Source organism: Vigna umbellata, chromosome 5 (genome assembly GCF_029865625.1).
Source record: "Vigna umbellata cultivar VRB3 chromosome 5, Vumbellata_1.0, whole genome shotgun sequence".
Lineage (NCBI taxonomy): Eukaryota > Viridiplantae > Streptophyta > Magnoliopsida > Fabales > Fabaceae > Vigna > Vigna umbellata.
Genome location: NC_142169.1, coordinates 63,397,417 through 63,411,264, shown reverse-complemented (window position 1 = coordinate 63,411,264; position 13,848 = coordinate 63,397,417). Strand labels below are relative to the sequence as shown.

General features: G+C 30.9%; 3 protein-coding genes across 3 annotated transcripts in view; 2 read left to right on the top strand and 1 right to left on the bottom strand.

Moving 5' to 3' along the window:
* Nucleotides 1–2,048: 2,048 nt before the first annotated feature.
* LOC124825538 (peroxidase A2-like) lies at nt 2,049–4,017 on the top strand. The gene is made up of 4 exons (XM_047298172.2): nt 2,049–2,318; nt 2,423–2,614; nt 2,950–3,115; nt 3,300–4,017. Exons 1-4 carry the CDS (start codon nt 2,109–2,111, stop codon nt 3,770–3,772), a joined length of 1,041 nt encoding a protein of 346 aa, XP_047154128.1. The 5' UTR covers nt 2,049–2,108; the 3' UTR covers nt 3,773–4,017.
* A 5,207-nt stretch (nt 4,018–9,224) lies between these two features.
* LOC124825541 (peroxidase A2-like) lies at nt 9,225–11,870 on the top strand. The gene is made up of 4 exons (XM_047298175.2): nt 9,225–9,483; nt 9,765–9,956; nt 10,992–11,157; nt 11,264–11,870. The coding sequence occupies exons 1-4, from the start codon at nt 9,265–9,267 to the stop codon at nt 11,740–11,742; spliced, it is 1,056 nt and encodes a 351-aa protein (XP_047154131.1). The 5' UTR covers nt 9,225–9,264; the 3' UTR covers nt 11,743–11,870.
* A 752-nt stretch (nt 11,871–12,622) lies between these two features.
* LOC124825540 (peroxidase A2-like) overlaps nt 12,623–13,848 on the bottom strand; it is a 4,023-nt gene continuing 2,797 nt past the window's right edge. The window contains exons 3-4 of the mRNA XM_047298174.2: nt 13,449–13,614; nt 12,623–13,350 (exon numbers count right to left, since the gene is read on the bottom strand). Of these exons, the coding sequence (XP_047154130.1) occupies nt 12,866–13,350; nt 13,449–13,614 (651 nt within the window). The 3' untranslated portion in view covers nt 12,623–12,865. The remainder of the gene's footprint in view (nt 13,351–13,448; nt 13,615–13,848) is intronic.

Sequence of the window (13,848 nt, the reverse complement as noted above, 5' to 3'; positions counted from 1 at the left end):
AATAATTTAAAAAATAATTTATTTTACTCTCCAAAATAATTAAAACTACTTTTATGATTTATTTTTTATAAAAATAACATGTTATTATCAACTAACATATCTCATCAGAAAAAAAGTCTTGATATTGATTATTTTGGATATTATTGTAGAATTGAAACATATCCACACAAGATAAAGAAATAGTGACTTTTTGGTTTTCATTATAAACAAAATTGGTCAAGCTGATTTATTTCGGCCAGTCTTATATTTAGCTTGTAAAAAGTGGACTGTTTTAGTTATTAGGCATAAGAATTATTGGTTAATTTTGTTGTTCTATCCCTATATTATGATTATTTTGATTTGTATAATGATTGGTTAACGTGTACGTGAAGCAACCCATATAAACAAAATTGAAAAAAATAAGGTTTAATAGGTTCGGAGGCCCCTATATTTGCGGGTTCGTTTCACTTGGGTCCTCCAATTTTAGAAGTGATCAATTAGGTCCCTAATTTAACAAAATTGAGTCAATAATACCCTTTCCGTTAAATGCAAGGGAATCTGAATGCAAATTAAACAGGTGGCATGCTGAGGCATCATTTTATTTGCAGGTGGCAGAGTTTGAGCTTAATACGTGGCAATTTCTGCAATTTTTAATTTGCATTCAGATTCCCTTGCATTTAACGGAAAGGGTATTATTGACTCAATTTTGTTAAATTAGGGACCTAATTGATCACTTTTAAAATTGGAGGACCCAAGTGAAACGAACCCGCAAATATAGGGACCTCCGAACCTATTAAACCAAAAAATAATTGTACAAATGTTGTAACATTAATTTCATATCTTAATAATAAATTTGAAATAAACATAATATTATAACCACATCAAATAAATATATTAAAATTAAATTTTTCATGAAAAAAAACATAAAAATAAATTATTGTTTAAGCTAAAAAAAGACAACAATTAATTAATATTAAATGTAGATAATAGAACTTAGAAATTTAAATATGGAGTGAATGAATAACAGAATAAAATAAAATAAAAGAGTTTTTATCTAACTTAAAAATTAAAATATAATAATTATTTTAATGGACTATGTAAGTTAATCTGTTTTACCTCGTCATTGATTCACAATATATGTATTATACGTCACAAGAATCCACAATATTTAACTTGTCTCATATTTTTTCTTGTAGACGAACAAGTAAGTTCACATAACATATTTGCGTTACCATATCTAATTTAGTATTATATATATATATATATATTACATAATTTACAGGATAGAAATAGTAAAATCAATAATGTTTAAAAGATTAACTTTATGTATGCATATATAAAGTGAAAACAATAATTTTTACCATCATTACATCACTCCAATAATTATTTCGACCGTAATTATATTGTTTTTCATGATTACTATTTCTTTACTCTAAGTATTGATTTCACCATTCTCGTACTAGAACCATTATTCACATTGCTATCACTAACACTAAACACTACTTTGAATCTTGGGTGAATTAAAGTGAGCTGTTCACCTACCTGTCTTCTTTTCCTCCATTTATCTACCACTTTTCATTACAACTACATTGGATCACTTCACTGTTAAATCAATTTCATAACTATCAAATATGGAACAAATTTATTGGTTAAGTTCTTCTAGTTGCATTTTTTAAGGACTATAATGTGTGAACAATTTTTTTAATAATTTTTTTAAATAGACGATGTATTGTTATTTTATTGGTTCATATATTTGAAATAGTGAGCTCTTATCAAAATTTGTTAAAAAAATATTTTTCTTTTTTTAAACCTATTAATTGCTGGTTAAAATGTCATTCTTCCAAAGTATTGATCCTTCTTTAGTTTTGTCGTTTCATAAAAGATATATATATACTGACATCGTATTATAATTTTGTCAGTCTACTTTCTGAGAAATTACACTGCGAAAATGATTGATACAAACGTTTTCCATATCGTGAAAATTTCAACATATTTTTGCCGGTCCTACAATGATGCAAAGAAAACATTGACGTCGATATAGAAGAAATGCAGCAAAGTTGATGTGTATATATAGAGGAGGGAGATGAGATGTAATCATAGAGCAAGTGAGAACTGAAAAAGATTGTGAAATGGGTTGTATGCGTATATCAGTAGTAGCAGTGTTGTGTGCATTAGTGATGCATGGAGTGTCATGTGCAGATTTGAGTTCAACTTACTACGACACAACATGCCCTCTGCTATATTCCATTGTCTATGGAGTCATCAACCACACTTACATCACTGATCCCCGCATTGCTGCCAACCTCATCAGGCTTCATTTTCATGATTGCTTTGTTCAAGTACGTCACTGCTCATCTTTTTCAACAAATATCAACATGTACCTTCAATTTCAGGAATTTGGAGTATATTGAAATCTTGAAATTGCATTTGATTTTTGTGACAGGGTTGCGATGGATCAGTTTTGCTGAACAACAGCGATACTATAGAAAGCGAACAAGATGCAACTCCAAATCTCAATTCACTAAGGGGTTTTGATGTGGTGAATAACATCAAAACAGCGGTGGAAGATAGTTGTCCAGAGACAGTTTCTTGTGCTGATATTTTGGCTATTGCAGCTGAAGTAGGTTCTGTTCTGGTAAGTCCTTTTTCCAAACCCTAATGGTAAGTCCAGAGACAGTTTTTAACCGGAGTCTGTAAAGGCTTGACATTGTTGGTAGATCTCAGTTATCAATAAACATTAAGGTGAAGAATACATATCAGTCATGATATTTAACTTAAAATGCTCATTGAATCATCCAATGCAGAAGAATATGTCAGACAGTACACTTAACTATATGGTATTCCCAAAAATTGTACTTTTTCTTAAAGTCAAAATCCTTAAAACTGTTTGTTAGCTAAAAGTATATCTACCAACATTTATGGCTGTCATAAGATTTTCTCTTAAAGTGGTTAAACTTTTGCGTTTGACAGGGAGGAGGTCCATCATGGCCAGTTCTACTAGGAAGAAGGGATAGCTTAACAGCAAACAAAACCCTTGCTGAAACAAACCTTCCAGCACCACACTTCACAGTTTATCAACTTCAACAATCTTTTGCTGCTCAAGGTCTCAACACCACTGATTTAGTTTCACTCTCAGGTACTCTACAAAATTCATATTTTCTCACAGATTGAAAATTTAGAAAGTTATAAATGCTTGAGATACTTTTGTGAACTAAATTCGGTATCATGGTCTATTTAAAACCTTAAACTTATTACACTTGCCATTTAACATTAATTTTTCCAAAGTCCAGGTTATTTATGAAGCATTAATGTATGAACAGGTGCACATACGTTTGGACAAGCACACTGCAAAAATTTCATCAACAGATTATACAATTTCAACTACACTGGAAGTGCTGATCCAACTCTGAATAGAACTTACTTGGAAGCATTGAGTAAGAAATGCCCAGTAGATGCTACTGAGGATAACCTCGCCGATTTGGATCTGATCACTCCTAATCAATTCGATAACAAATACTACTCCAATCTTCAGTACCAGAATGGCCTGCTTCAGAGCGACCAAGAACTCTTCTCCAGTTCAGATGCCGATACCATTGACCTTGTGAATAGCTTCAGCAGTGACCAAAGTGTTTTCTTTGAGAACTTTGTAGTTTCAATGATAAAAATGGGTAGTATTTCAGTGCTGACAGAAGATGAAGGAGAAATTCGGTTGCAGTGTAATTTGGTGAATGAAGACTCATCTGGTTTAGTTGGTGTGGCATCCAAGGCTCCAAAACAGAAGCTCGCAGCATAGTTAAGCTGATGGGAATGTGCTGTAAAGGCAAAAGGTTGTAAATGTAGTGTGCATGGAAAAGCTATTTTGTCATGTACCTCTTGCCCTACCTTTTCTTTCTCGTCTTGCTTGCTTTCTTTTCATGGCTTTCTCCTTATGCTTGTTTCTCTTTTTCTTTTATTCTTTGTTTTCTATGTATGGTTTGGGACAATCCTTTTACATTTTTTGATAAATTTATGATTATGAATAAAATCCACTTTGATGAATCTCATTATTCCATCTTTCTCATTTCTCGAGTTTATAAAGTTTGCTGTTTTATATTCTTTTAGGCTTCATGATATGCTTATGCAAGTATATAAGCATGGGAGGGTTTTTATGTTAAGTGTCATCGCACAGAAAAAAATGATAATTCTTAGCATGAGGAGATCTAAAGCTCAATTTAATTTCGATGATGTTCATGTTAAGCATGCTTGGGATGGAGCTTCGTAATAGCTTACATGGTCCTTTAACGGATTTTTGTATTATTAGGGAGGTTTTAGTTATGGACTAATGTTCCAATTACCTTGATAGGGTGCTCAAGCTATGCATCGCTTTTCACTACCTATCAACCAGTCTAACTAGAAACATCAGAGCGCATGTACGGATAACCTTTTATGCCAACAACTTTAAAGCAAAACCAATCCAAATGTATCCCACACAATTCAGATTTCTAATTCATAACCATAAATTCAATAAAAAGTGCATAAATGTATAGAAATGAAAAATATACCAAATCATGATTGATTAAAAATTCAGAAAATGATAGCCCTATGGGCCCTGCATGAATATACACCAAGGGTGTTGCTCCCTCCACCACCCCAAGTGCTTCTACACCTTCCCACTATTTTTTTTTATTTCAAAAATACTCTACATCTCCCCACTGTTTTCTTTTATTCCAAAAGTACCCTACCCCTCCCCAGTATCTTCAACAATCTTTCTCTTTCTCTCTCTGCATTAATGGAACATTCATATGACTTAGATTTAAACTTAAATATAAAATTAAGAGGAAATGTCAATATTAGTGCTTCTACCACTTTCATTTTATAAACTTAAAAATTAGATGCAAATACAAAATAATAAACATAATAATATTAATAGTAAATAATATATTATTATTATTATTATTATATACTAACTTTATAATGACGAAAGAACTAAAGAAATTCCAAATCTTTAACAAATAACTTTTCTTTTATATTTTAAGTATTTAATAATATTTTTATATTATTTATCTAATAAATTAAATACTTTATTCAGGTTATTTGACTCAAACATGTCGGTAAGTTAAAACATAATATGATGTTAAAAATTATAGATATTAAATGTAAAAAAAAACACACACATATATAAACATTTTTCTAGAAATTTAGAACAAAATTTTACCATTTATTAAGTAATTTGAAGAAAAAAAATATATTGAACAGTGAAAATAAGATTAAATCAAACTTATTTAAAGGAAAGTGTAAATAAAATTTTGCAATAAAAGAAAATAGTAGAGAGGTGTAGAATATTTTTGGAATAAAAAAAATAGTGGGGAGGTGCAGGAGCACTTGGGGTGGTGGAGGGAGCAACACCCATACACCAATATCCCTAGTGGGCTGCATGTACAAGATACTTGCTAAAATACTAGCCAACAAACTTAGAGAGTTGCTCCTTCCACCACCACCAACCGTTCCCTGCACCTCCCCATACCTTATTTGTCCTTCTATAAAACGGATGTCAACATCCGTTTCACCTTCAACGAATGTTGACATCCGTAACATCCCTTTACATATTTTATATTTTAGTTTATTATTTTTATTTAAAAAAAAAAAACTTCAACGGATGTGGCCATATCCGTTAACGGATGTGCCACATCCGTTTAATAGATTTTTAAAAAGTTTTTTATTTATTATTTAAATAATAATATATAAATTAAAATAATAATTATTATTTTATTAAATAAAATAAAATTAATTTATAAATAATTAAATAATAATTTTTAAAAAATTAAATAATATTTATATATTAATTTAAAATATAAAAAATTAAAAGATTAAAAACTAAAAAACAAGAAAAGGCAACGGATGTGGCACATCCGTTTTAATATATTTATAACAAATTTTTTAATTATTATTTAAATAATAATACATAAATTAAAAGTAATAATAATTATTTTATTAAATAAAATAAAATTAATTTATAAATAATTAAGTAATAATTTTAAAATAATTAAATTATATTTATATATTAATTTAAAACAAAAAAAAATAAAAAACTAAACTAGAAAACAAAAAAGCAACGGATGCCGCCACATCCATTAACGGATGTGGCACATCCGTTTTAATATATTTATAATAAATTTTTTAATTATTATTTAAATACTAATACATAAATTAAAATTAATAATATTTATTTTATTAAATAAAATAAAATTAATTTATAAATAATTAAGTAATAATTTTAAAATAATTAAATAATATTTATATATTAATTTAAAACAAAAAAAAATAAAAAAACTAAAAACTAAAAACCAAAAAAAGGTAACGGATGTCGCCACATCCGTTAAAGGATGTAGCACGTCCGTGGAAGAATTTTTTCTTCAACGAATGTTGACATCCGTTGAAAAAAAAAGGTGAGGGTGTAAGATATTTTAAAATATAAAGGATAGTTTTGAAATTTTAAAAAAATATGGTAGTGCAGGGAGCAAAGTGGGGTGGTGTAGGGAGTAACCCTCTATACAAACTTAAGCTAGTTCTACCCCACATTATTGACTGCGCTTTTGTTAAGGGTAGAGGATTACTTCATTGTGTTTTAGTTGCTAATGAAGTAATTGAGGATGCTAGACAGAATGCAAAGCAGTGCGTAATAATTAAATGGGATTTTGAAAAAGGCTTATGATTGGTGAAGTGGTGAAGTGGGACTTTCTTTTTTATATGATAGCTATAGATTGGGTTTTTGTACTAGGTGGATAAATTGGATCATCTACAATTTCAATCCTTGTCAATGGTAGTCCAATTCAAGAATTTCAATCCTTGACGCTTTTTTTGTTTCTAATAGTGGCGGAAGGGCTGAATGAAATAGTTGCACAAACAAACAAGAAGCAACTATTTGAAGGAATATCAAAAAGGATGAAACAAATAAAAGTTAATGTGTTACAATTTACCAACCACACTTTGTTCTTTTTGTAAAACTTGTGTAAAGAACATAGTGTTCATATAGAGTATCTTGAGGTGTTGTTAGAAGTCCACATCGACAAAAGATAAAATCTATTTTTAGTATATAAACGAGAGCAAACTTTACCTTATAAACTGATTTTTTGAAGTTGAGTTAGGTTTAAAATTCATTTTTTAACAGGTGCTATGAACTTGCCTTATATCTTAGGATGAATTTTCATAAGAGTGAACTAGGGAGCATAGGTATAGTGGAAGATGAGTTAAATAGAAGCTCCATTATTTTGGATTGTGGTGTGACGAAGATACCATTGAAGTACATAGAAACATGTGAAGGAGGAAAGAAGAAACAATTCTTGGAGCAAATAGTGAACAAGATTACGAATAAATTATTGTGAGTAGAGTGTTTACTTAGATCTTTTCAAACTGCTATTCCACTTTACTATCTCTTTTTTTAAAATATCAATCTGTGTTGGTGAACACATCATGAGAAAACAAAGAAAACTTTTATCTCTTTCTTTAAAATATCAATATGTGTTGGTGAACACATTATGAGAAAACAAAGAAAACTTTAATGGGGTTGGGGTGCATATGGGAGGAAAATATAGAGAACGCTGTCCAAGCATTTTCTCCTTTTGGCCCGATTATGTTAAGAAATAATGTTCTCATCATCAAGGATGTGTTCACTTGGGGAAGAGAATTTGGGGAGAGTGAGTGGATGGATTTGAGAGTGAATTAATTGTTGTTTGTTTGAGTGGATTTGGAGGTAAGTGAGAGTGAATTTGAGAATAAAGTTTATGAAAATTAGCATAAGATTTGATTGATGTGAAAAAAAATTTGTTTAATTGGTAGAAATTGAAGATTACCAAAATAACCCTAGTTATTAAAGTAATATAAAATGATAATGATTAATGTTATATTTAATTGTAAAAATATTTATAAAGAGTAAAAAATTAACATTAATTATTAAAATTAATTTTAATATTGTACACAAATTTTATTTTAGTAAAATGAATTTATTTTTAATAATTTAATAAATTGAAATAATAATAATAATAATAATATTTATTATTATTATTAGTTGTATATAATAATAATATACAAGGGAGTGAGTCTCAGTTTCTTGCATCTCATCATCGTTTTCACCAATCATGGAAGTTATCTCATAAATGAATAGTTTCATGTGCAAAGCCACGAGAAAGGATAATATTGTAAAACTTCATTCTTTACCTGCAAATCTCCTCTTCTCTGCGAAGATAGAATCTCTCTTCAATCCCGCAAATCTTCGCTCGTATTTACTCTCAAATCGTTGCAAACGAACAACCATGTCACTCGCATATCCGTCTTTCTTAACAGTAAATCCTTCCATACGAATACAGTCGAAAAGTTTGAAGGAATAATGTTTTCATAGTTATATATAGAAACTCGATGTTATCAGTTGCGATATATTTTATTTATTGATAATACTGCTTTTTAATCAGACTTAAAGATAACCTTTTGATAGTTAACCGTGTAATTTTTTTTACACAAAAATATGTATATTTGTAATAATTATTTGAAAAAGTCACATGATAATGTTTTTATCAGTTAACCATATAAAACCTTTTAAGTGGAAGGCACATGCAAATTAAACTTTGTTTTTAAACTCAAAAAGTCAAATTGTAGAAAACAACAATACTATTATGCAAATGAAAGCTTATGTAACATTTAAATCTAGCTTAATTCTGGTTATAATGTCACGGTTCCAAAACCCAACACAATCCTAGCAGGTACATGTATCTAATTTTAAACATGCCTTTACTATGTAATTTTAAACATTAACTTATTTTTATTATAAAAAACAGAACTATTTTCTTGACTTCTTTGAATGAAGCGCACCTACTATCTTAAAGCAAATTTTAAGTAGGATTCAAGATGCTGAACATAGTACACAAGTTTTGAACTTCAGTTTTCATGACAAAATATTTGTGTGAAATACAACGTTTTCTAAATTCATGACTTTGTGTGTTCCAACCACATTCGACAGAATATGGAAATAACATTTGAAGAAGATAATGATTCCTACTCTTTACTGGTCCTACCATGGTACAATAATTCCATTAAAAAAAATCAAGAAGTCAGCATCAGAACCAATATCATAAAGAATATACATACATGAAATTAAGTTAGTTTACCCTAATTACGAGAAATAATTTATAAAACGTTTAGTTAATGGAAACATTTGAGATGTCGTGAATTCCAAGATATCCACCCAATTCATCTCATCTATAAATAAAGGATCAATGTGAGAGCATAATAACTTGAGATTCAAGAACAGCCAAAATGGGTTCCATGCGTGTAGTACTAGTGGCAGTGTTGTGTTCATTTGCTTTGCATGCAGGGTTTTCTGTAACTAATGCTCAGCTTAGTCCTACGTTCTACAGAACAACATGTCCAAATATATTCAATATTGTGTTTCAAGTCATCTTTCAAGCTTCCACCACCGATCCCCGAATTGGGGCCAGCCTTCTCAGGCTTCATTTTCATGATTGCTTTGTTCAAGTACGTACTTGTTTTTTCAGAACATTTATCATTGTTTTTGACTCTTCTTTTGTTGTCCAAGCCACTGTGTTTGTTAATTACTAAAAATGTTTTTTTTTGAGAACCTTATTGGTTTGAAAAATAATCAGAGGAGATAAAGAAATAACAACATTTCGTGTTTTTTTATCATGAGTACAGGATATAGATATTCTGTCAGAAAAGAGAAATCTCAATAATGACAATAAAAAGCTATGGTCGATATCTTAAGGTGAGAAATGATGAAGCTGTTATATTCTTGACAGGGTTGTGATGCATCAGTTTTGTTGAACAACACTGCTACCATAGAAAGCGAGCAAGATGCAATTCCAAATAACAATTCAATAAGGGGCTTGGACGTAGTCAATAACATCAAGACAGCGGTGGAAAATAGTTGTCCAGGGACAGTTTCTTGTGCTGATATTCTTGCCATTGCAGCTGAAGTAGGTTCTGTTCTGGTAAGTCCAAATTCCCAATCATTTACTTAACATATATATATATATATATATATATATATATATATATATATATATATAGTGTCATCAATAATGCCCTAATTAGGGCCAATTAGATCAAAAAACAAAATTACAGTTTATTAAAGACTTAAAATATGGCAGGGACTAAAAATTACATGGTATTGGGATTTAATTATATAACAAAAAATTCTGAAATATATATATATATATATAATTACAATTCAATCTCAACCCTTTGTATCAGAGCTACTACGTCAGAATTCATATCATTGGAAGATCTCAATCCTCCATAAGTATTAAGGGATGGAATCGGTATTATGTTTAATTTTAATGCTCTTGTAGCCACCAAAAATTTGTCTTATTGTGATCAATTAGTAATCATGTTCGGGAAATTGTCTTTGGGTTTTAGAAAAAAAGCAAGACAAGGAAGATTTGCAAGAGTTGTAGGTTATTCTGTATGATAATTAACTGACGTAATTAAAGACTTGATTGGAAAAAAATATGGCGTAATTAAGATTAAACCTATTCGAGGGTAGGTAGTTGAAAGGGCATAGTTTTTAATACCATAATTTTAAGTGACTCGCTATTAATCATATAAAGTAATGGATGCAAACCGTGTTGAAATTTGCCTCCAAGATGTATAAAATTCCTCTCAAGTAACATACCCAAAAAATCGGGTATTTAGGTATTTATTTATAAAGACAATTTGTCATGACGTTGAACTGTAGTATACGGCAAAAATGATTTTGATAATACCTCTCACCATTAAAGGCAATAATTTAAGTATGTGTTGCATGTGCGACGTGGATGTTTCGTTAAATGCTAATTACGCAAAGCTGTTTTTTCTTCTTTCAGAAATCTGTAAAGGAAAACAACATATATATTTGACTTTTGTTAAATAATTAATGACTAACCTTCCACAAAATATTAGTGCAATATCTAAAAAATATAAAATATGAAATATGGTAAAAGGGTTTATAATATATCTATTAAAGCCTTCTAATTTATCTATTTCAGGGAGGAGGTCCAGGATGGCCAGTTCTATTAGGAAGAAGAGATAGTTTAACAGCAAACAGAACCCTTGCAAATCAAAACCTTCCTGCTCCTTTCTTCAACCTCACTCAACTTAAAGCAGCCTTTGCTGTTCAAGGTCTCAACACCACTGATTTAGTTGCACTCTCAGGTATACACATAAAAATATTAACATCAAGTTCATGAGTTTCTTAAATTTTGTTTATAATTTCTTAAAAAGTGAAGGCTATCAATAAGTTTTTTGAAACTGCATTCAGGTGGTCATACGTTTGGAAGAGCTCACTGCAGCACATTCAACAACCGATTATACAACTTCAACAACACTGGAAACCCTGATCCAACTCTGAATACAACTTACTTAGCAACACTGCGTCTGATATGCCCCCAGAACGACACTGGGAATAACCTCACCAATTTGGACCTGACCACACCTGATCAATTTGATAACAAATACTACTCCAATCTACAGCACCTCAATGGCTTACTTCAGAGCGACCAGGAACTCTTCTCTACTCCTGGTGCTGATACCATTCCCATTGTCAACAGTTTCAGCAGTAACCAAAATGCTTTCTTTGCCAACTTCGTAGCGTCAATGATAAAAATGGGAAATATTGGAGTGCTGACAGGAACTGATGGAGAAATTCGCACCCAATGCAATTTTGTGAATGGAAACTCGTTTGGATTAGCTAGTATGGCGTCCAAAGATCCTAAGGAAAAGAGGGTTTCTCAATATTAATAAGTTAATGGAAAGTGTCAGCTGTAAAAGGAAAATTGGAGGTTGTAAACCTCTTTGCTATAATATTGAAATAAACCACAGAAATGTGCATGCAGACGTGATTTTGCTATGCACCTGTTATGTGTTTACTTTGAATCTTATTATTGTTCAACCATCATTCTCCATCTTTATTTTTCCGAATAATGATACTATGACACACTTTTACTAGATATACTACAATGGTAAAATGATAAAAAGGTGTAAACTTTTCTACTGTTTTAAGAAAAAAGAGAATAAAATATAAGAATAATGTCAAATAAATATAAAATATTTAGGTGTGTAAGAAAAACCTTACTCTATTTTTCCCAGCGATGAAAAACTCGCAAAAATTTTATATATATCTAATCTTTATTTTATCCCCGAACAAAATGGCAGATTTTGTGTACTGACCCCCTTCCCATATATGTAGAAACCTTGAAATAAAAACTCTGGTCTTTAAGAAAAAGAAAGAAATATATTTATCAGAGAATAATTCGACAACACCAAACCATGTGTAGGTACTTTCTAGAGAGTCCTTATTCTAAATCTTATCAGGCCTCCAAATTGACTTTAATAAGAGAATTTTCTAAAACAAGAAAAAATAAAACCGGAGCGTGGCATAATTAACACCACTGACAAGCTTTAAAAATGTTGATAATTGTAGGGCAAGGCATTCATACCAATTTTGCAAATAGAAGATTACCAAACTTGGTCATCACGGCTAAATAACTTGTAGGGAAAATATTTAAAATTGAAGTGGTCTTGTAGCATTAGCTAAATTAAAAATGATTTGGTGCGTATGCTATGAAGCTTTTATAATTAAAGAAGATAGAAAAGCATATAAAATTGCATGAAATGTTGAAAATGTTTAAATTTATATATGGTTTTATTTCTGTAGCCTTGGAAGAAAGAAATACAGACTTTATATTACACAGGTAGATGAGAGGAGAGAGAAAGTGGAATGCTTTATGAGATTCATGGAAGTAAATACACTTCTAAGAGGTAAATGGCAAAATCAGTTTGCCATCCACACTTATTTGATTCATTTCAACACAGCACAAAGGTTTAGAACCTTTTATTTTGCCTCTACAACGCATATTATAACTTACTTAGATTGAGCAACAAGGTTCACTTTAGGATCTTTGGAGACCACAGCAGCTAATGTTGGGGACGAAATTCCATTCACAAAATTACATTGGGTGCGAATTTCTCCATCAGTTCCTGTCAGCACTGAAATATTTCCCATTTTTATCATTGACACTACAAAGTTGGCAAAGAAAGCACTTTGGTCACTGCTGAAACTGTTGACAAGGTCAACGGTATCAGCACCAGTAGTGGAGAAAAGTTCTTGGTCGCTCTGAAGCAAGCCATTGAGTTCCTGAAGATTGGAGTAGTATTTGTTATCAAATTGATCAGGTGTGCTGAGGTCCAAATCAGTGATGTTATCCACAGTAGCATTCTCAGGGCATATCCCACGCAATGTTTCTAAGTAAGTTGTGTTTAGAGTTGGATCAGGGTTTCCAGTGTCATTGAAGCTGTATAATCGGTTTAAGAATAAACTGCAACGAGCTCTTCCAAACGTATGAGCACCTACAGATGTATCGTCAATGGATTGATAATGGAAAAATGATCTAAACTAAATATTTTTATGTATTTGTTGTTGAATGTGATTCTGATTTGATGTGTACCTGAGAGAGTGACTAAATCAGTGGTGTTGAGACCTTGAGCTGCGAAGGAAGCGATGAGTTGATCTACTGTGAAGAAGGGTGCTGGAAGATTTTGATTTGCAAGAGCTTGACTTGCGTTTAAGCTATCCCTTCTTCCTAATGGAACATCCCATGATGGACCACCTCCCTGTAAATACATAAATTCAATTGCATACCGTAGTTTCGAATTCAACTTCACAGCTATAATCATAGCCCTAATATTCTTCTGCTTTGCAATCATAACTATAACTAATTGCAGAACACTTGGGCAACTTAAGATTTAATAGCTTAAAAAATAGTCAATTAAGTTATGTAAAAATTTGTTAAATGATAAAACATAGAAAAAGGACGGTCATCTTGTTATTATGTATATATCTTTTAG